At 40.9% G+C, this 23,104-nt stretch overlaps 1 protein-coding gene across 1 annotated transcript in view; it reads left to right on the plus strand.

The window, feature by feature from the left end:
• PIK3C2G (phosphatidylinositol-4-phosphate 3-kinase catalytic subunit type 2 gamma) overlaps positions 1–23,104 on the plus strand; it is a gene marked incomplete at both ends in the record, with an annotated part of 202,712 nt that overhangs the window by 164,259 nt on the left and 15,349 nt on the right. The window contains 2 exons of the mRNA XM_082012052.1: positions 7,737–7,812; positions 15,697–15,791. Of these exons, the coding sequence (XP_081868178.1) occupies positions 7,737–7,812; positions 15,697–15,791 (171 nt within the window). The remainder of the gene's footprint in view (positions 1–7,736; positions 7,813–15,696; positions 15,792–23,104) is intronic.

Genomic DNA, 23,104 nt, shown 5'->3' on the forward strand with positions numbered 1-23,104 from the left:
CTGATTTTGACAGTTTTTAAATGAAAAGTTCCATTCTTTCAGCCCAGAAATACTCTTCATTTCAAAGTTTAGTTAGCATGTGTAAGAAATTGTTTTGCAAACATAAGACCAAACCCAGAATGTTTCAGTATTATCAGAATGATACATTCTATCCATTAAAATCGGTGTTTTCTCATTTTCCATTCATTATTGTTTTCTGAGATTTTATGTTCTCCTCCCATTTCAAAATGGAAAATTGAAATGGTAACAAACACTGACTCTTCATTGTCTGGCCCAGGACAAAGCCTTATGCACCTCAGCATCATAAAAGCCAGGGCCAAGAGCACCTAACAGGTCCCACGCACCCCAGGAGGATGTTAAATCAATACGCTGCGTCACTTTGGAAGTTCAGTGGTCAATTACTGATAGTGACACCAGGGTTTGAGAGAAAGGAGCATCTTCCAGCGACCAGCCGTTGTCAGGAAAGCTGTCAGACAGGCGGGAAAAAACGATGTTTTACATTAGATGCTAGGCTTACGTAGAGGCTAATAAATTCAAGGGAGCCAGGCACAAGCTCGCGCGCTGACCCCGCTGTTTCACTGTTGGCACGTTCTCAAGTAGAGCTTGGGCTTCTGCCAGGTGAGCCATGCCGTGTCCCGTGGCCTCAGGGCCACAGCACAAACTGGGGCTGGTTTGGTGCAATAACGTAGACAGTCTAGGATGCCAAAAGAGGGTATGACAGGATGGTTTTTTTCCAAAATTTCAAGCATCTTGCAGAAGGAGAAAAATGTTAGCTGCCTAACTGTGTAACTTTCCCAGCTGTGACTGTGTAATGGACATTAAAGAGGAAATTGTCCATATGTAAAACAAACAGGAGTTTTCTTCTTAATACGAATATAAATTCTGTGCCCTGAGTTGGAATTGAGATTTCCGAAGAGGATAGATAATATCTGTCTCACAGAGTTACACTCAATTTGGTATGGACAGCTGACTTGAGTGCGTGGCTCCCTTGACTGACCTTGCTAAATAAACTGCACAGGGGGTTAATTGTTGTGCAATTTCTGTCACTCACGTTAGGGTCGTGGGTTTATTTTACATTAGCGCCTTCTGGTCACAGCTGAGGAAAAACTGATATAAGCCAGTGACCTAGAAATGAAGAGGTCTGTATCTTCTGCTGTGCTCTGTGCTGCTGTAAGGTACATGGATTTTCAATTTGGGCCAAGCACTGCTGTGTAGAAGCCTAATCTACGTTTGAAAAATTAGACTGCTTAAAGCTCTGGGATAGTAATAAAAACACTTCAGTCATGTGCAGAAGGACTCTTCTCCCTCCTGCTCCATGGTCCATGAATGGGCTAGCAATCAGCCAGAGCGTGCTGCCTTGCAATGGGCTTCCTAATGCCTTCCGTCCTCCCTTTACGTTCCTGCTGCGCGCACCTGTGGAGCTGGGCGAGTTCTCCCAGCACGTTGCTGCTGGGACGCTGGGACACAACCATGAGTAGGGTATTCAGAGGGAACTGCGGGCAGATCTGCTTGGGGACACACGCTGGTGAGACTCTGAAGCAGCCCAGTGGGGCTATTCAGACATGCTGGACTGTGCAGTTGCTGAAAACTGTTCCGGTCTGGTACAGCCTATAGCGCTGGACCATGAGGAGAAGAAAACAATGTTGTGCCTAAGACGGCTGCACAGCTACGGGTGTGCTGGACATGGAGGGCACAATAATAAACGCAGTAATGAGCAGATTGTTTCCATCTGTAAAGTGTTACTGCGTGTGGGAAATTGTCTTGCTTACCACCATGCAGCTAACCTGCAGTTCTAGATGATAACCTTTAAAGTTATTGATACTGTATAAACACTGAATCATTATTTTTACTTCAATATGCTTCTCCTGCTGAGAGATGTGAGAAATTTAGAAAATACTGACGTGTTCTGACCCACTTAGAACAAGGAAACCAGTCAGTGGGTAATTTCCTTTGTATTCCCAGCTGAAGGCTTCTTTTTGACTTTTCCCTTTGGTATGACTCTTTCAAAAGTGTCATGGTGTCTGCTTGGTTTTATTCTGAGCAGAAAGCCAAGCTAGGAGGCTTTCTTGATAAAAATAAATACAATTATTTTGTGTCTCTTCATGCCTAGGACAACTTTGCAGTCAAATTTGTCCTTTTTCTCAAATTGCTAGGGAGCCTGACCAAAACCGTTTAGCGAGTTGTCTCTTCTCAAGCATTACCAAACTGTCATTCCTATGAAATAGTAAAACTGTGTAGGAATAAATAATTCAGAAATTTGTGAAGAAATCTTGTGAGAGCAGATGCCTGTAGAACAGGGTTCCCTTTACTTTCTTGACACACTGATTTCTTTCTCCTGAGTTTTACCTGTACAGTATTGTAGCTGTATTGTAGCTATACGGTATCATGGAGTATTGTGTGAGATGGAGAGAAGACCTTTTATTTCGTTGTAAAATACCCTTTCTACCACTGTAAACACATCACTCTGACTGACTAGACACCATTTTCAGCTCTGAAAATTTTAATCCAGTCCACACAGGACTGACTATACACTTGGTTCTACCAATTCAGCAATTAAAAACCCTAGAAATAAAGAAAAAATTGGATTATATCCAAATTCCTCCCTCAGTCATGCCTTAAGTGCATGCTTTTTAGTCCAGACTAAGTTCTGATTATGAAAATTTTGTTATAATTAAGAGTAGGTCAGAATGTCACTGACCTTTTCTGCTAAATGGTTTGAATGAAGGAGAGGTGGAAAATAACTGCCTTCTCATTTGCACTGTAGCTCAAATGGAATTAAATGTTTCTTTAAACCCTTCTTTGAAGAATAGAAACTTCAAGCCACCTTTATCTATCTCTGAATTTTAGTATCAGATCCCATAAATGCAGAAACATCAGCTGATGGAGATATTTGCTGTTGGGCCAGTTTAAATGCTTAAATGTGCTCATGCCCATCCCTGTTCAAAGCAGTTCTTTAAGTCTGTAGTTTACTTTGAGCATAAGCCTCATTCATTGACTTCCTCTTAGACATTTGTTGAAGAGTTGCCTAGAATAGGAGTGCTTTTCCTAAATTCAGGTTAATACTTGTTTGTTTATAACTACACCATCAGACTATATACGTGAATCTGGGTCTTCTAGATCAACAAGGCAATATACTCAACAATGTTTAGACTCCTGGAGTTTTGCTTCATTACATGTTTAAACAACTAAGTGGTGCTACCAATAAGAGCTGAAGCATCAAGAAACAATAAATTGAAGGTTGGTAGCATGGAGGAGGACAAAAAAATACATTATCAAAGTATAAATCAAATTTGTGACAAAAATGCAGCTGCTGCTGACCACTTTTACGTTTTTCTGTATATCACTCTTAATTCTAACTGAGTGATGGGCTGAATGGAGATTGCAGTCCAAATCTCATAACATATCATATAAATTAGGGCTGCCCTCGTGGCTTGTCATTTTACTGCTGTATTATAGGAGGGCTGTACACACCCTGGGGACACAAAAGCAAGGTAAGACTCCATTAATTTAGTCTGCTCTTGGCCCTGGTGTTAAACAGCGGCATTGACAAAGCTGAATGTCTTCATGCTTATCTTGAAAAGACAACTTGCACCTGGCTTGGGCATTACACATGAAAAATCTAAAACTGAATCTAAAGCAATGTTTTATATACCACCTGTGTGCATTTGGTCAGCTGGCTAGTAACATTCTGTGGATAATCTTCCCATCTCTCACCATTTAAAAGAAGTGGCATTTAATTTGTGGATATTGTTATTGATAACACAGCTCAGACACTAGACATACATACCGATCTTGCAAAACTACATAGCCTTAAATAAACACATGTTATTTGTCCCACATCTCTCCCATAGATTGGTTTTGTGTGCAGTTTCAGTGGCCTTGGATGTTTGAGGGGGTTTGTTTATCATGGTGGGGGGTGGCAAACATCATAGTGTGCACAGTAGGCTAATCAGTAAAAAGAAATGAGGTATATTGGGTTTTGACTATATAAAAATTTTCAAAGTATCCAAATTAACTGAGGACTTTGGGGCCAAAGATAAATCTAGTGCAAGCAGGTAAGCAAACAGCGTCCGTGTATCAGCTATGGATAGGTTCTATAAACAGCTTTATGGTGACTTATAGGCTGTGTAAAAGGGCTTTAAAGAGGATGTAAATGGAAATGATGGTAAATTATGTTCACTCATTTTCAAGCATACAATGAAAACCAGGACCGCAGCATTGTTCTAGCATGACTAATGTTTTACACTGTAAGAGTAATCAAGTTTGATAAGAGCTTCCCATATTTCATTTGTATTTTATTCACTGGCGCTGCCTGGGATTTGCAGAGATGAGAAAATAGCTCCTGTATGGAGGTACATAATGCGGTGGTACAAAGTGCACCCGAGATACGCGGGTCCCTTAAACTCCCACCACTCCCGTACTCCTGCAGCAAGGCGTCCAGCAGAGCCAAAATGGGGAGGGTTCAAAGTCCTCTCTTTCCTGCTGTCCTTTCCTGAAGTTATAATAGCTGCTGCAAGGTCAGCTTTTTCTGGTTTCTTTCTTTCCTGCTGATTCTCCATCCTGTTAAAGTATAACAGGTACATGGGTGTTCTCTGACCCCGAATCTAGTCTAACACAGCTGAAAAGAAAGCTGAAAGCAGAGGAAAGGCTCCTTTTCTTTCTAACAAAATTAAATCTGGCTGTGTTTCACTAACAGCAGAGTGCTTTTCTAGTTAGTCTCTGATGGAGAGCAGTAGATAAATTCTACTGTGCTACAGGCGTGCAGGGCTGTGCCAGCTCCCCCAGTGCCACTGAAATTGCTTATTCCAGTTGTGTACTAGTGTAAGGGAAGGTGGAATTTGTCCCTTTTGAGTTTAATGGCTGAAAAAAAGGTCATGCATGAGTTCTAGCCGGACCAACGCTGATGCACCCATACATACCTGGCTGCTCCCCCATAGGCTGATGTTATTGAGTGACCTGGAAAAATATCAACATTACCTATTCAAAATTATCAGGTCAGAATGGTTAGGCAAATGATAGGAGGATTTCCTAAAAATCTCTAAACAGACAGTATTTTAAGGAATTTCCATTTACCAATTTAAAGGTAAGAATTCCAGGGATACGAAAAGGTAGGTGAGTGCTTATGGTATCCTCAGTGCCTGTCTATCTGCCAAGACTGTCACAGAGTCTCTAAGATTCCCACCTATGGTCACATCTTTGTAACAACAATTGCTGGTTGAGAAGTGGACTCTATCCACCTAAATACAGTGCGCTTTTGATCATACATATGTTGAAAGCTCCGAGGTGCCTGTTTCTATTTAGCAGTGTAATTAGATGCATGCTTAACTCTAAGCATACACTTCAGTCCCATTGACTGGTGTCCAACTGATGGCAGTCCCATTGATTTAGGAATCACCTAGAAGTTCAGCCTGTGCTGAACTTGGTGGTCTGCTGACAAAGGGTGAACTTAAGAAGGTACTTTCTTACACACTTTGCTGGTGGAATTCTAAATGGTGGACTCCTGCACCAGGCAGATTAACACAGTTCAGGGAGAAATCGCTGTCGTATGACTAAGAGTGTGCAAAATGCTTATTGCCATAAACATGTAGGAGATCTCCCCCGCTGCTTTTGAAGCACTTTGCCCTGGATAGACTGCTACATCTGACCCTACAGCATGACCTGTTCAATTATGTTTTTGCGTTCCATTTGCCAGCATTAGCCTTGCAGCTTCCCCACGTGCTTCAGTACCTGTTGAGTACAATGGACACACAGACAGGGAAGGTTTTGAAATCAGCGCTGTGGCATCAGCAGTGTGCGTGCCTGTCGTGTTCGTGCCTGATGTAAGATCTATACAAGTTCCACTTTTGTGCTTAAACCAAATGTCATTTTTTCCTGAGTGTTTTCTCCTTTGGAAATGAGAATTTGGAACTGTTACCTGAAACAATCTTTGCACCTCCTGTTTACAAAGCTCTCTGTTCATATATTTCCATTTATTGCTGAAAGAGTAAGCGGAGAAGAAGCAGAGCACCAGGCTGCTCAGTGTGGAATTTTGTATGTCTCTTTCAAGCCAGTTAGTGTATCCTTCCTTCCACCTCCTGCCTACTTCTCTCAAGATCTTTGAACTCAAAGGGCTGCTTAAGTTTCTCTGCTTATTTTCATGCTGTCAAATAAACACTGAGCTGCCAAAAATACACTCTTTCAACCCTTGAGATTTCCTACACTTGGGGCTTGTGCTGAAAGAGCAAATGGAGGTCCCACAGGGAATAACTCAGCTGTTTAAAGCTACTGGAAGCTGAAGCAGGTGTATGGGCTTTCCCCTGTAAGCTATCTTCACGAGATGAGAGAATAATTAGTCATGCTCAGAACAGACAGGTATATTGGCAGTCCACGGCTAATCACTTAAGGATTTGTCATTCAATTTAAGGAAAACAATTCTGTTGGTTTATCCTTTTTTTCCCCCTGATTTTTCTTTTAAAGAAAACATCAGTGTGGGAGGAAAAACTCCAAACAGTAGAATAAAAAATAAAAGGCAACTGCTAAAATAAATCCGGATTGCTAAGTCTTATCTCTATGCTGAACATACACATCTTGTTCCTCTATCTGCTGTAGCCACATGTTAACTCCTCACTAGCTGCATTTGTCACTAAACTCTTCCTTTTCTTTTTTCCTTGCACAAATCATGCCACATCTTGTCAAATTGAAACAAGACAAATGCTACATGAAGTACATCTTGCCGATAAGAGACACATTATGGAAGAAAAACAATGGTGACATTTTAATGCTGGAATCTGAAAAGTCTCTTGTTCTACCCATTCATTACAGTGTCGATCCAAGTAACATCAATATGAATGTAGCCATTCTAACCATCTTAAAGTATGGCCGTTCAGAAATACAGCTCTATGAAAAAGCTAATGAGATGCAATTACTGTTCACCTTTGATTCAGAATTGTAAGAGTCTATTTCAGAATTCACATTTTTATTGCCTTGCACAATACTCAAATCTGAGGATTTGGTTTATTGTTTTAATTCACTACAGCTGAGTGTAACTACCTGTTTTATATGTTCCCTAGAGCAGTACAGGTCAGTACATAAAAATAAAAGTTACAGTGCAGTACATAAGGCGGATTACTCTTTTAAAGAGGATGGCAAAATATGATCATCCCTTTCTCACCCCATCGGTTTCTGGTAGGAGTTAACTCTGTATGGAGCTTTTCAGTCCGAGTGCCCATTAAGCCACCCCGAGAGGGAGGTATGGACAATATCTAAGCCTCAGGGAGGCACCCGTTAGGTCACGTGCTTGGGGTCGGTCCTGTGCCAAGGGCGAATTTCATGCCGACTGCGCAGTACACAATACACAGGAAAGATGTTCTCCTGCATTTGTTTCGCAGAGGGGCTGCTCTGTAAAAGTAGTTGCAGCTGCTAATACACATCTCCAGACTCTGGAGATGAAGCAAGAATGCAAATCCATGGCCCACGTGGCACATCGCTCTTTGGAAGTGTGTTGACAGAAAGGGGCCAGGTAGGCACCAATGCAGCATCCCCGAGCCAGGGGTTTGAGGGGCATCGTTGTCTTCCCGGTGCCTGTGCAGAAATCATTCCCTGGGATCCTTGCCCACGAGCAGAAAGGATAGGCTCCCCTTTATCACTAAGTCCAATATACACATTAGAAGCCTACCAGCAATCTGCTCGGAGGGGAATAATTTAACGAGCAGAGCACAACAGGTGATATTCCCTAAAATATTTTTATTTTCTTTCAGAATGAGCTTGTACTCAGCTTCTTCCTGAATTGGTGCACAAATACACTGGCAGAAGATTCATCATCTGTGACCTTAGGTATGTGCATTACCAAACTAATTTGTTTTCTAAGAAGGACTTCTTTAATAATATTAAATACAATAATGCAAAGGTGAGTCTAAAGTGTTTAGGTGGCTTTTTTTTGACGATATAAAGATACCAACAACTAATCCATGATTTCTCAAGGTCTCTGAAAACGTGTTAGCCATGTGACCTGTAGTTTTCTTTCACTGTGACAAATTCTTATCAGGCTTGCTTCATTTATTTTTAAATAAACATACCTATATGCAAAGTAAAAGTTTATTTACACAAACTGTGGCAGGTTTCTTGTTTTACAAAAAAAAAAAAAAAATCTTTTGTGAAAAATCTGGAGGAAAGGATCCGAGTCATGACAAAGCACAATGTGTGCTTGGACAAGTGAGGAAAATTAGGGATGACTTCTAAAGTCATTTTCACAATGAGTGGACCAGGTAAATAACAGAACATTATGTTAATGCCTAGGCATACATTATTAATGATAGTGGAAATTCACTTCTTACTAAACAAGATTCTGTATTGTTCCCTCAGCCTGTCTAAATACTTAACCCATTTCCCTCCTCTGTCTAACACCAAATTTAATCTAGTCTGTCATTACAAGCATTAAAAGCCAAAGCATAAACCATAAAATGTAAACTGTGAATGTTTGTTGTCTTCTGCTGCACTAGTTCTGCACTGAAAATTGCCTTCCATAGTCAGTTTTTAGGCAAAATAAAATCTCATAAAGAAGCCTGCAGCTGCACTTGGCACCACAACAGTTCAGCTGGTTGTCATGTGCTCCAAGTGATAGGATAGTTTCCAAGACCACCAGTTATCCACATTTCAGAAAGGAGTACAAGTATCTCTGCATATTTAGTTTGCGTGTCCATTAAGTTAATTTAATCTCTCTGCAGGCAGCGGCTTCATTATCTCTTTTGCTGGGACCATTTTTTTTAATCCATCAGAAAAAGTTAAATCCCATTCTGGCTTCTCAGCCTTTGGAAGATTCCCCCTGTGTTGAGTTTATTTGATTAAGGTGTGCTATAATCATATTAAATCGATTACGACTATTGGAAATTACTAACAATTGCTCTAACTTTCACAAAGGAATGAGGAGATAATGCAAAGATGTCTTGGGTCTTAGGAATATACAAGGCTAAGTCACGTCACAGAAAATCTAAACCAGAGTTCAAGTGTAACATGTAGTCTGGGTCTGTGGGCTGCCTCTCTCTGTAGACTCTAACCAAAGATGCAGACATGTGAGAGTGAGCTGAGACTTAAAGGAGTTAAAGTCCCAGGTCTTTAGAAGGATTTTGACATTTCGTATTTAGGTGCCGAATTATTACAGAGAGTCTGGGTGTAAAAGTCTTATGCAAAAGCATGAACTGAGTCTGGAATAAAGTTGAGAAATAAATTACAGTCTCATAATTCCTACAGTGGTGTCTTAAGTCAATATAGTCTGAAGGGTAAGCCCTTTATTTTTTTTGTCAGTGAGATCAAAATCAAAGAAAAGAATAAAGAAATAGAGGTAAGAATGTGTTTAGTGAGTGTTTGATGAAAGCTATGTGACAGGTAACCTAATCTGCTGGTTTACTATACAGTTAGTGGAGGTGAAGGTCACAACCTGGTCAGGGGAGATTAATGTGTCTCTGGCCTCAAGCAGTATGGTTACAGAGGGACTATTTTTTTCCTGCTCAGGAAGTCTGCCTTTTAGAGTTTGGACTTCAATTCTAGACTCAGGGCAAAACTTTTGTCTAACACAGGAGGAAAACAAAAAACAAAACCAAAAACCCCACCTTTCTTTGCCCTAGAAAATTCATCGCTATGATTTATTGATAGAACACCTGTAGCACACAAGGACCAAGAGTTTAGGCTCTGTAAAAACAGAGAACAAGAATAATGGGCTGAATTGCTCTGGGTATGGCACTCTTCTGGTCAGCGAGGAAGGGGATGCACCTGGGCGAGAGTCGGTGGCAGTGAACTGTGGAAGTGGGTGAGCTTAGCTGTAAATGAGCTTGCTCAGCTATCAGGGGAAGACCAGCCATGCACGTGCTAATTACCTACCTGAAAAATAATTTTCATATGTGTTAGTCTATGCTTCACCCCTTGCTGTTGGAGTCGGACTGCTGCCGTTACGCCAGCTAGCTCACCTTGATCTATGCTGCATGGCATCCTGTACCCTATTACCATCCGCCCCATGAGAAGGAGAAGACACGAGTCCAGCGAAGGCAGGAGGTGGCTGATCATGCCAAGCTGCCCTGAAACACTCCTGATTTGAAAGTAAGCCCTGTAGCAACGCCATAGGCAGTCTGGGGCAGGAATTAAGTTCACTGAGCCTACAGGAAAGAGGCAATTTCCATGGAAAGAATACATCCTTCCCCCACAGATTTCATTGCTTCATGAGCTTATAAGGGCCTTAATTTTTTGCCTGTTTTGAAAAATAAGTCAGGTTTAATGTAGGCTGTAGCTTTGCATGAATCTGATGATTCCTCTCTCAGCCTTTACGCGAGCAAATCACCTGTCTCTTAGTTAGGATCAATATAAAATAAAATGAATGCCCAATAGAAGCAAGTTATGAATTTTGATCAAGACAGCGTCTTTCTCTTACACTGCTTTAATTTACAAATGTTGTAGGTAATTACACTTACTAAAGTAAAACAAAAATTAAAATTTATGAATTTGTACTGTGCTCCTAGCAATGAAGAGATTAAAAATCAGTGCTAAATTTACTTTGACATGAATACTGATTCAGTACTCCCGGTGGGGTGAATTCTGAATTATACTGAAGATTCTCAGCATTTCATTATACAGAGCTCACTACAAAGGAGTGAGAACAGGTATCAGGAATGATTTCACAGACAACCTTTTATAAAGACTCTTTAAAAAAAGGAAGGCGGCAAATCTATCAAAATCATTTTTGTATCAATCTTGTTTATTTTTCTTCTCTTGAGTTTATATTTCCTGAAAATATTAATAATTTGGACTGTTTTGCCAAAGCTATGAAATCATTAAGTCTTTGCCATTGGTTATAACAGTGCACAACCCAGGTCCAATTCTGGCATCTTTGATTAGTGCTCCACTCATTTCAAGGGCTACTCTCCATTTAGTGCAGTAGGGAAACTGTCTCTATGTCCTCCTAATGGAAGATCCAATTTTTCCAAAAAGAAGAATATCATACGGTGTATGCCTCTCCATGCAGAATCTCTATCCTCATGAATAGTCCCTCCGGACAGTCAGCTATTTTACTCATGTTACATAATGTTTCCATCTGCTGCTGTTGCTCATTCTCAATGAAAAGCTTTTGCCACAAGTTGCATCCCTACTTTAGTTGCATTTAGGCTGTTTTGCTGGCCGTAAGCACCTCTTGTTGGCTAGCGGGGCGAAAACGGTGAGATAGTTGGTTAATGTATTTACCACTGAGTATCTGAAGTTGGGTACTTTGGAGGCTCATAAACCCAAGCTGTAGCTAAAGCAGGCAGATGGTTGGCTTGGGGCGTTCAACCCTGGCCCTGGAAAACCAAACAGGTTCCAGTACCCTTTGGTGCCAGATGTTGAAACAGGCTGTCACCAAGAAAGGTCTAAGACAAATCCAAGGGCCCAGAATGCAGAATAATTCTTAAGTCCCTAATGGTAGTACTGTGACACTTAGTTAATTAGTACTTTCACGTTGCTTTGCAGTCCGTGTGTGAAATGCAAAGTATTACTAAGTTATAGTTTCCCTATTGATTTTGTCAGTCTTCTGTGTAGCATCTTCCTCGCTGTTTATATTTCTCAGGCATTGTGCAAAGTGTAATGCAGAGCTTGTTTTAAAATGCTGGTAATGAAAACATCGCACAAATTGTAGAATATAGAGCTGGTGGTTCTCCAACATGCTAGAAAAGACCATCTAGATAAAGAAAAGAACCACATACTTGACTACTCAGAAGATCATTCCACCTTTGGTCGAAATTAGAACACTAATTGCCTTAATTTTGTCATTCAAAAGGAAGAAAGGACCCACAGTATTCTAGTGTTTATGCTCCCTGATAAAAGCGATTATAAACTGGCACAATGTTTGAGTTTTCCTGCAGTAGGGGTTGGTGGTTGTCTTCCACTGCAGAGTGCTGGGGCACACAGACGCAAGTCGTACAGAAGGACACCGTGAGCGTCATTCTGTCTGCGGGCAGCCAAACCCCCGCGTCCTCATTTGATCTGTGAACAGCTTTTGCATTGACACCAGTGAGAGAAGAATCAACCCCTGGGAGGGAAATCTTGCTTCAGCTGAAGTCAGTGGAGCTTTGTCCTGCATCTACAACAGACCAGTGTTTGGGTTTTGCCTATAATGGAGTGCAAGTAGAGCATGACAGCTCCTAAAAATGCAGGGCCTGAGCTCAAGTCCATCTGCCCAAGCTGGATAGACTGGAAGTAATTACTCTATGTGTATTTTATTATTATTTGAAGCTAAAATCACCTAGAATTCAAAGAGACTATGATTTAGCACTGAATGTGGGAAAACTTAAAATAGAACAGCTGAGTGTAGCTAATAGTAACTGTCTTTTATTATGAAATATAAATGATAGAAGTTTCTTCCATGTTTATCAGGTTCCCTGCACTCTGTTATTTTTTTTCTTTACCTTCCTTTTAATTTTTTTTAATTTTTTCTATTAATGCTCAATTCATTACATAGCAAGAGCAAATATTTTAGTAATAGCCGTGCCCATAGTTTCTGTTTCAGACTTCATTTTACACACTCAGTTAGAAATGTGTTTTCCCCTCCCATGTTTTTCATTATTTTCAGCTTGGTTAGAAACCTATTTGCATTTGTTTTTTTATAAATGAAAATGCCAACTCCCACAGAGAAATTCCTTGACTCAATATAAGTACTCACACTATAAAATTCAAGCGATGAAGAAAAAAGTCCTGGTAGTGCTGGTAGGAGAGAAAAGGCATGGTTTTCAGCTGAATTCTAGTGATTAATTTAGCCTCTGAAATCTGTTGCTCTTGCTGAGCTGCTCAGGATGACCCACTGCAATTCACAAAATTAAGAGCCCCACAGGTGAATTGTGCCCTTATGTTAAAACACAACTCCCCTTGCGTTACACTGTCTTTAATGCTCTAGGATTCTACCTCCCCTGTTGCAACCTAAAGGAAAAAGGTCCCACAGCTTTAAAAAAACATGGTAAAATGGCTTTGCATGGTGGGGGGAAGAACTGATTTTTGCAGGCTTTTTGTTACCCTGGAAAAAACTTGGCATTGACTGGTTCATGGAGTTTTCATCCCCTTTCCCTGCCTGCCCTTATTTGCATACAACAAAAAAATGAAATAAAGTATAGTCTGGCTAAGTGATTTGCCAAAGTTCATAAAGGAGAATAGCAAATAAAGAACTGTGCCTCGATCTTCTAAGTCCCAGCTTAGTGATTTCTTCAGAAGTTTTCAATTCTTCAAGAGTCTGTTTCAGGCCCTTCTCTAATTAGGATATGATTAAAAATGTATTTTTAGTCTCTAAGGGGAAGAAATTGGAGATGGATTCATATTCTAAAATTCCAGTCCAAACATCATAAACTCAGAAGTGTTGAAATCCAGGCTGCCTGGAAAAATTATATTATGGCGGTTGTATGTACACACTGTGTTATTTTTAATTCATTTGAATTTCTTTCCTCAGGATAAATGGCAATTGCGCTAGCTCTCTGGCTGTCAATAGTACATGACACCACTGTAATTCTATCTGCTTAGCAGTTATTTTAGCCTCTGTTCACTCCAGAGGTTGCACATTTGGTTTCTTCAGAAAAATACAGCTAACGTGGCTTGTTCGTTATAATTTCCCCTCTGCTGCCTCCTCTGCTGAGCAACGGAGTTTGACTTCTTGCTCTTACAACCCTGGCTATAAGAGCTCCGGTGCACACGTAGGAAAGAGAGAGCAAGAGCGCGACAGCAAGCGCTTAGATATCTGATGAGGCTGGAAGGAAGACGTGGGGATCCTGCCGGCGATTGAGGATGAACGGTCCCTGATACTCCCTAAAAAACCTCTTCTTGCTGGCGCATAACCCTCGCGTGTGGTGCTAATTCTTTCATTCTCATCACCTCTTCTCATTCCTTCCACTTTTTAAAAGATATGCCTCTATTTAAAGAATTAATTACAACTATATTGTTTTGTCTCATGTCTTTATCTCACCCTGCATTGGGTTTAAGGCTGGTGTGTCAGTGGCAGATCCCAAGGCACATGCAAGGGAGCAGGACCTCTGTCTGAGGTCTCGAGGTCAGACAGGTGGGCAGAACAGAGTCCAGCTCAAGAGGAATCACTATTTTGTCCTAAGGTTAGCAGAATTGAGCTCTTTTTTTTCCAAGTAAATATGTAACACTGGTGGTAATATAGCTTTGGTCTAATTTCCTCTCACTACAAGAAGGACATCGAGGTGCTCGAGCGTGTCCAAAGAAGGGCAACGAAGCTGGTGAGGGGTCTGGAGAACAAGTCTGATGAGGAGCAGCTGAGGGAACTGGGCTTGTTCAGTCTGGAGAAGAGGAGGCTGAGGGGAGACCTCATCGCTCTCTACAGCTGCCTGAAAGGGGGTTGTGGTGACATGGGTGTTGGTCTCTTCTCCCAAGTAGCTAGCAATAGAATGAGAGGAAATGGCCTCAAGTTGCACCAGGGGAGGTTTAGATTGGATATTAGGAAAAATTTCTTCACTGAGTCATCAAACATTGGAACAGGCTGCCCGGAGAGGTGGTGGAGTCACCATCTCTGGAAGTGTTCAAAAAATGTGTGGATGTGGCACTTCGGGACATGGTTTATTGGGCATGGTGGTGCTGGGTTAATGGTTGGACTTGATGATCTTAAAGGTCTTTTCCATCCTTAATGAGTCTGTGATTCTGTTATACTGTAATTAAATGAAGCCCTGTTTGCATAAGTAAAACCAGGCTAGTTCACACAGGCAGCATCTGGACTGTCTTTAATGATGGCCATGTGGGGAGAACCTTCAGACCAAGGGGTACAAAATGGCTTGTGTCCGCCCTGCTCAGGCTTACCACTGCAAAATAAGAAAGTCAGATAGATATTGAGGAGAAGTTGTTGTGTTTGCTATTACCTGGTATACTGTGGTAAAAGCCATCTGTATTTTCTCTGCTGTCTCTGTGGGGCAGGTAAGCCACCTTACTTACCCAACTTCAAGGATACACCTTTTTGGCAGTGAAGACGGCTGGCTCAATGCCTCCGGCAGAAAGAAGGAACAGGATATGCTTAGTCATTTCTTCCACATTATAAGACTGATCCTTCTTGCCTGGAAACTGAAAAATGTTTTTTTCAGTGGGAACAGAATCAAAATCTGTAAATGCATCTTAGTAGAAAAATCTATAAAAGCAATGGGTTGCATGAAAACCAGCCTGGAACAGGAAAAATACAGAAAGAGGAATGGAGTATTTATACATAATAGATGTAGATGATGTTTCTGTAACAGTTGTTTTAGAACTGGTCTGAAAACTTGCTGGTTTTTTTCTTCTGTTTTTTCTTTCTGCTGGCAACTTTCCAAAAAAAAAAAAAAATCCAATGTTTTTAACTAGACAGAAGAATTGCAACAATACTGACTAGTGTCATCAATGGTTGCCAAAAATGCCTCCACAATTATTTATTACTCAAGTGTAAATTTCCCACTGAAATTCAGATTGATGGCAATTAGAAAACAAAAAATCTCACTGTCAGTGTACAAACAGGCAAGAAAATGAGCACTGCATGTCAGACCACTTTCTTCCACCACACTCCTTATCAGTGTTTTCTAATTTCATCCCCGAATTAATCACGCAGTAAGTTCTTTTCTTTTTATATATTAGTTCATGTGTACTGCAATAGTTTACAGATGTACTTCCACTGAGCTGTTAACTAAAAAATCAAACTATCTGGAGTTTGATTGATCTAAAAAATCAAACTATCTTTTTTAGGTCCTCAGTCAACTGATCATAAGCCTGGAGTACAATTAGTCATATCCTACGAGAGCACCCGTCTGACAATAATGTTGAAACACATGAGGAACATTGTAAGTATTTTTATTACACTCTATAACTCATAAGCCCTTGCATTTGCAGAGTACTGTGAAAACATTACTCCTCAAACACTCTTTCTGGGATAACTAATTTTAACTCAACGTAATGATGATGCTGTTCTGTCACCATTTAACACTTGCTTTCTTGCTTTGAGCTCACTCAATATGGTTACGGGTATGGGACAGATGCAGAAACAGGGTTTCCTTAATGGCTGGTAATGGCCTCTTCCAGGCCATATAGAAAACAAATTTTGATGACTGTTTTGGCCCTTTCAGCTGATGCATTTTGATACCAGTCAGACATAAAGCATCATGCAATGGCATGTCTTTTTGTAGGACGTCAGCCTGGCTTTACTGATAGATTATCCATACATTTCTTTCAAGTCCAGCACGACTGGTCCATGAACAGGGAAGAGCTCAGTAGAGGGAGTAGTGGTGTGTTTGAAGAAGCAATGTTGTCATCTGGTGGGGTGATGCTCAGATTTGTAACGCGCTCTCTGTCATGAGGCTAAGTGGTAAATGCTGTGAACTCCCGGAGCCAGACTGTGAGAGCAGGGAGCTGGCAGTGCTCCTGCAGCACAAGACAGGTGAAATTGGCTGATGAGGATATCTTGAGAGATCTAGCTGGTGCCACGTGCGATCTCTCGGCTGAAGCAGCATGTCTGCTGTTCCATAATTCATGTAGTTCATTGGGCATGTTTCATAGTTCAGCCACCTAGATGTGCTTTTGAATTCCCAGTTGCTCAAGTCTCAAGTAATGGCTGTGGCGAAGAGATCCTTCACTGCCTTTGTTAGCTCGGAGATTGAAGCGTTTATGAACTGTTGCATACGCTGATGCCACCTCCACCTCAGACTGGATTGCAATCGCTTTCCCTAAATGGGGCCACACTGAGGAGTGTATGTGAGCACCAGCCAGTAATAAAATGAGGGTGAATGTTTAATTAGTTGTATGAGACACATGAGGCTTACGTAGCTCTGACTGTTCTCTGTTGGCCACTCTGGCTTCTGATCTACAATTCAAGCATGTTCATTATGGTTTATAATATCCGATAAGTCTCTGTCCTGAGAGACTTGTCTTTTGTTTCCTATGCACCACCTTGACAGGTCTGATCAGCCTCTGTTGACAGGTCCAATTTATAGAAACTTTACCTTCAGGATATACTATAAGATCCTTTGTATTTTTTTCTATTGTGCTTTTTAAAGCTAAGTGACTTTGACAAACTTCTGGTAAAGTTCTCATTGGTGGGAGGGGTATATTTAAGTGATTGCCATGCTGACGTTGTTCCTGTGAGTTCAGGCAGGAGATGTGGAGATGCACACAGGGCTACAGATGTTGGAAACAGTCTTCCTGCTTGTTTCCATCATTTTAAGTCTATGGGCTCCTAGCAACGTTCTTTGACTTAGAAAGTCCCAGCCATTTAATTAAATGAAAATAAATTACAGCATAGATACTTGTGTATAGCAAACATAAAATCCAGGGTTCAGTTCACTTCATTATGGAAAAGGACAATACACCTTTAAATTATTGTCTAGCTTTCGAAAGTAGGTAACTTATATCAAATCCATTTTAGTGAGTTTGCAGAGAAGTGGTAAGAGTCCAATTCAGTAAGACGAGCAATGATTCATGACTTGAAAATAAGGTTTTAGCAGCCTAACTTAGGCAATCATATTTTTAAATCCTGAGCTTCCAATTCCTTCCTTCCATCCGGCCATCCATCCATCATCATCTCATGTGAAATATGAAATAGCAGTGCTTTGGGGTGCTGCCTTCAGACTAGTAACCTATAACAGAAAGGTTCTTTATCCCATTAGTAATCTTCTCAGCTTTCCAGTCATATAGATCAATCTCTCTGACGTGCTTTCTTTTCTTTTTCCTTCCTTTCCTTTTTTTTTTTTTTGGTTGAGCTAAAGAGGGATTTTAAAAGTATGCCAAGATCATATCTTATTCAAGACATGTTGAAGCTATTTCAGCTACATTCAGTCTTTTGCAGAGTCTCGCTAATTATATTTTAGTGGTTCACCTGTGCAGAGATTACTTTGCTATCTTGTTTTATTTCATAATTTATAGTAAATAATTTTTGTGCTGCTCTTCCCCATTTAATTTATCTCTTTATAAGAGATTTTATGGTGTGTTCAGGTGTGAAAATAATTGTAGTGGGCCAAATTAATCCCAAATGTAGCTTCACAGAACTGACAGGAATTGTGGTAGAGACTTTTGATCCATGTAAATAAATTTTATTTACTATTTGTGTGGGTTTACTTCTAGGGGCTTTAATAGGAGATCTAGATCCTGCAGTGCAAATCCTGTATTAGTATACAACGCACAAGAGAATCCACAAGGAGCTGTGTTGTTTATAGCTGTTGTCAAACATCACATAGGTTCCTTAAAGGGGGAAGTCAAAGGAGTGCAATGCTGTAGCCTTGCAGGACTTTGTCGTGAAGCTGACCTCATTCACGCAGCGTGTCATAGACAAAGCTGCGACGATGGCGCTTGTGAGAGTGTCGGTCTGGTGCAGACCTGCCGGAGGACTGCCTAACGCGGGTGCATGCGTGGACTCCACAGTGCAGGCACTTTTGATCTGATGCATCCACACGTGCCAGGTTTGCTGGAGATGTATAAGTCGCCCATCCCTAGATCTGCTTCAGAATGTCCTCTCCCTCACTGCTGCAACATTTCAGTCGTGTGTTACGAAAGCGAGTCCTGCTTAAAGAAAACTATCAAAAATGCTTCAAAGACCAACAACAGAGAAGAACAGCCTTATAGGTTTTGTGACTGGAAAGGACCATTAATCTAATTTCACCTCCTGTAAAGCACAAGCTGTGTTTTCTTCGCTGAGAAAATACTTGCACGTAGACAGGCAATGCAGACAGAGCAACTTTGAACAGAGAGATCTAAGACTGGCTGCAAATGTTTGTCTATGCTTTAAGACTGGGGGTGCACAGCAAAGACAAGTTCTGTTAAGTAGATATTTATAAGATACAAACAATGTTTCAGTCTCAAGATTTTCCTCAGCAATTCATAGTTTTATTTGAATCCTGAGATTCTGTAAGTCAGGTGACTCACATCAGACTCACTGCTTCTACTTATGATTTAAATGGCATCACTATGACTGCTGAGGAAAAAAACCCCTTTAAATCCAATTTTCAAAGACGCAAAAGCCATGATGCTAATAAAATACAATTTTCCAAATATACATAGTATATAATTTTAAGTCAGCCTCTTGGGGCGTTACTTACTCCCCTCAAATGCAGACAGTGCAACACTGGACAATTTATGCATAGACAGTACAGGCAATATTGCCTTAATAAAGTGAAGCTGGGCTAGAAGGAAACCTTTGTGGAGGGATGAAAACTGTAGAGGTTATATGGAGAAATCTCTGAGTCATGGAGGATGTGGCAGCAGGAAGGGATGAGGCAAGGCAGGCTTCTACAAACACAGTAGTGCGGTATCTGGCAAAATGCTTTAAGTGGTCTTAGAAGGAAGATGCAGGAGCTGGGGGGGAGTTTTGTTTTGGCATGTGAAAGGATTTGTTGTAGCTAAGAGCAAAACCAGCCTGGCTGTGGCAGCACAATACCCAGAAAGACGGCAGCAGGCAGGAATAGGTGCACAGGGGAAGTGCTAGGAAGAAAGCCCGAGAGACTGCCGCAGGAACGTAAGCTCCTAGATCCGAGTAGAAGGCATGGAGGTGGATTCATGAAAATTGAAAGACACGTAGGTTTTGAACTTGAAATGCTCAAGTCCAGTTCCATTCATCTGTATTAACCAATACAGAGAATGGGGGATATCGATGCCATACCAGATCTTACACGGAGCAGGCTACGGGCTAGCTTAGTACCGCACAGCCAGAAACAGCCAGGCTACCTACTGCTGCATGGCTGGGCTTGCTCGTCTGTTCAAAAAGACACTGGAGGCAAAAGAAATAACCATTTCTGAAGTTCAGAAATGGTTGGCTAATATATTTCTTTTCCTACTTCATAGGGATCCAGAAGGGAACAGTGGTCCAGCATTGGCTCAGAAGGAAGTCTGCTTTGTCTGCTGACTTCATTGCCATGACTTCAGGCATGCCCTGTTTTTCTAGATAAGCAGCTAAACTTTCAATCCTTGCTGCTAAACATTTTTGCCCATTACTTCTTGTGGACAGAATAACTCCTCAGGGGTAGAAACAAAGCCAACTTATCCTGAACCTCATGCCAATAAATGTAAAATGTTACTAGAATTCAGGAAAGTGTGTGTGGGTGATGAATTCAGAACCAATTTTACAGGGAGGAAATTTGCTGGAAGAAAAATAAACTCCTACAGTACTTTCCAAAACTACTTCCAGCTTTCCTTTTATAAAAGCTCTGAAGCTGTCATGTACCACTCTTGGTGATTAATGATTCTGGGATAGCTGATATGTGGGTGACGAATTAGTAATCAGCTTTAGGCTTACACAGACATCCAGTCTCTTTCCATTTCATGTCCTACACCATCCAAGTACAAAATGCTTCCAAAAACATTTGTGAGACGTGACGGTTTAAATGCTTTGGGAAGAAAGGTGAGAGCCAAGCTTTCCCTAAACCACGGGGGTGAAATCTATTTCTAAGCCTGCAAGTGCAGGGCCATAGGGAAGTTCCCACGTACAGTACAGGCAGATGCTCCGCTGCCTTTGCTGGGTTTTGTCTCTAAATTGAGGTGGGTAAAGGGTGCGGATTTTTGTTCAGTCTTAGTTGGTTCCCATTGTTCCTCTCATGAGACCACTAACTTCTACACATTATGAATATCATTATATAGCTTTAAATGGAAAATATATTACTTGCCAGCAGTGCAATGCCTGCCAGTTAAATAAAAAACCACATTATCCTTTCAGAATATTATGAATGTATCCTGCTTTCTTTACTGCAGCCCACCGATCAGCCAACAGGGACTGGGAAGAGGTTGCATAGGTAGGCCAAACCTGGTCAGTCATCCATGGATGGAAAACAAGTGGAAAAAATCTCTCTGAGCTGAGCAAAAGTTATTCAGAATGTATCGGTGACAGAACAAAATCAGCAACTTGGCTGATGGAGGGAGGTAACACATTCAGATGGAGTTTTCCCTAGACTAGCACAGAAAAACAGAATTAAAAGCCATGGAATGAAAGCTGTTGTACGAACTCTAGCTGATAAAGAAGTTGGGTTTAATTTTTTATTCATAGGAATTGCTTTTACTTTGAAAATGAATGGAAATGAGCTTAGATGGACTATGTTCTCTCTTGGACTGAAAATTAGCTGAACTAATAAAAAAGGCTACTACTACTCAGCAGTAGTTTAAACTGGGAAGAGATGACGTCTGTTCTTGTGGCACAGGGATTACTGTTGGATTCCAACATATTTGTTATCAAAGATGTTTGACAAATATGTTGTACAGGAAGTTGTGTTATTATTTCTGGTTAAACCCTTTAATCTGTCACAGTTGCAGTACTGCCTCAGCTCTAAATTCTAACTGCTAATTTTTAAATAAGTCATTCCCTACATAGCTGATATGTGTTGAATAAGAAAAAACAAACCAACAAACAGTGAACTCTGTTTAATAATATGAGTGATCTGGGAGATGAAGGTGAACATAAATTAAATTTCCCACTGGTTGCAAATGAAGAAAACATTAGAAATTATAGTGGAGATAGACCAAGATCAAGAGAATAGAAGTAATTTCCAGAACCCTACAACCAGCTTGGACAAATTAAAAGTATTTCCTCAGGGAGGTATAGATCTATATCCCACAGTAATGTGAAGATAAAACAAGCAAAATAGTGAGACATGAGGTTGCTATGAGAGATGCCAGTGAGAAAGGCCAGATCCTGGTGTCGTGGTGCAGAAAGAAAGTGGTTCATCTTTATAAGGCTTTGATAGTAAAATATTTCTCTCAGGACATTTATTTAAAACTAGAATGCAAGTTCAAAGAACAGTTCTCAGTAGGGTTACTTGGGTGTGATTGATTATTCAGAAGTCATTTATTGTTACTAAAACTTAACTTAGTTAAGAACAGACTAACAAGGACACAAGTCAATTGTGCAAATATTTAAGCAAGAAGACAGCAAGGTTCAAGAGGAATTATTTAGGATATTGAGCAAGAGCAAGCAGAAGTAATGAGAGGTAATTAAGGAGCAGAAATTGCATGCATCATATAATGAAATGCTTTCTTACAAAGGGTAGAATAGTCTGAACAAAAGTGGAGGAAGCTCTGTATAGTTAGAGAAATTAAAAATAGTCTGGATCAGGCATATACAGGCTTTTTTAACTAATTAAGAAATTGAGAAGAAAAATAGTGCAAGGTGAAGACACAGATAACAGTCACTATTTCTTTATACATTTTTATATTCATTTACTATCTGTGCCTAAACAAGGAGAGAAAAGAATATGTATGTGAAAAAAAGATAGAACAACAACACTTGCTTGTGTTTCTTTTCTCAAAAGCTAATGTTCTGTCAGGCTCTTAGGCAGCAATGGTTTTAATCCTGAGTGATTTCAAAAGAAAAGCGAAATGGGGATTTGTCTTAAGTATTTGTGCTTTATTCAAGAGAGGAGAAATTCTGGGTTCTGTGTTTCTAAGGGCTGAAATTAGATCAGTCTTATCTCAACCAGTGTCATAGGGTCCATGGTTAAATATTCACCTGAAAGTTAAATGTTCCAGGCACAACAATAATGTTAGGTTGAAAGCAGTGATATTTAGCTTCTTTACAGGTGTAGTGGGTTGACCCTGGTTGGATGCCAGGTGCCCACCAAAGCCGCTCTATCACTCCCTCCTCAGCTGGACAGAGGGGAGGAAATATAAAGACAAGCTTGTGGGCCGAGAGAAGGCCAGGAAGAGATCACTCACCAGTTACCGTCACGGGCAAAACAGACTCGACTTGGGGAAAAATTAATCTATTACCAATCAAATCACCGTAGGGTAATGAGAAATAGAACCAAATCTTAAAAACACCTTCCCTCCATCCCTTCCTTCTTCTCAGGCTTAATTTCGTTCCTGATTTTCTCTACCTGCTCCCTGCACAGCAGCGCAGGGGAACAGGGAATGGGGCTGTGGTCAGTTCATCACACCTTGTCTCTGCTGCTCCTTCCTTCTCAGCGAGGGGACTCCTCACACTCTTCTGCTCCAGCCTGAGGTCCCTCCCACGGGAGACAGTCCTCCATGAACTTCTCCAATGTGAGTCCTTCCCACGGGCTGCAGTTCTTCACGAGCTGCTCCAGCCTGGGTCCCTGCCACGGGGTGCCGTCCTTCAGGAACAGGCTGCTCCAGCCTGGGTCCCCACCGGGGTCACCTGTCCTGCCAGCAACCCTGCTCCAGCCTG

This window comes from Phaethon aethereus, assembly GCF_964289735.1.
Source record: "Phaethon aethereus genome assembly, chromosome: 1".
Lineage (NCBI taxonomy): Eukaryota > Metazoa > Chordata > Aves > Phaethontiformes > Phaethontidae > Phaethon > Phaethon aethereus.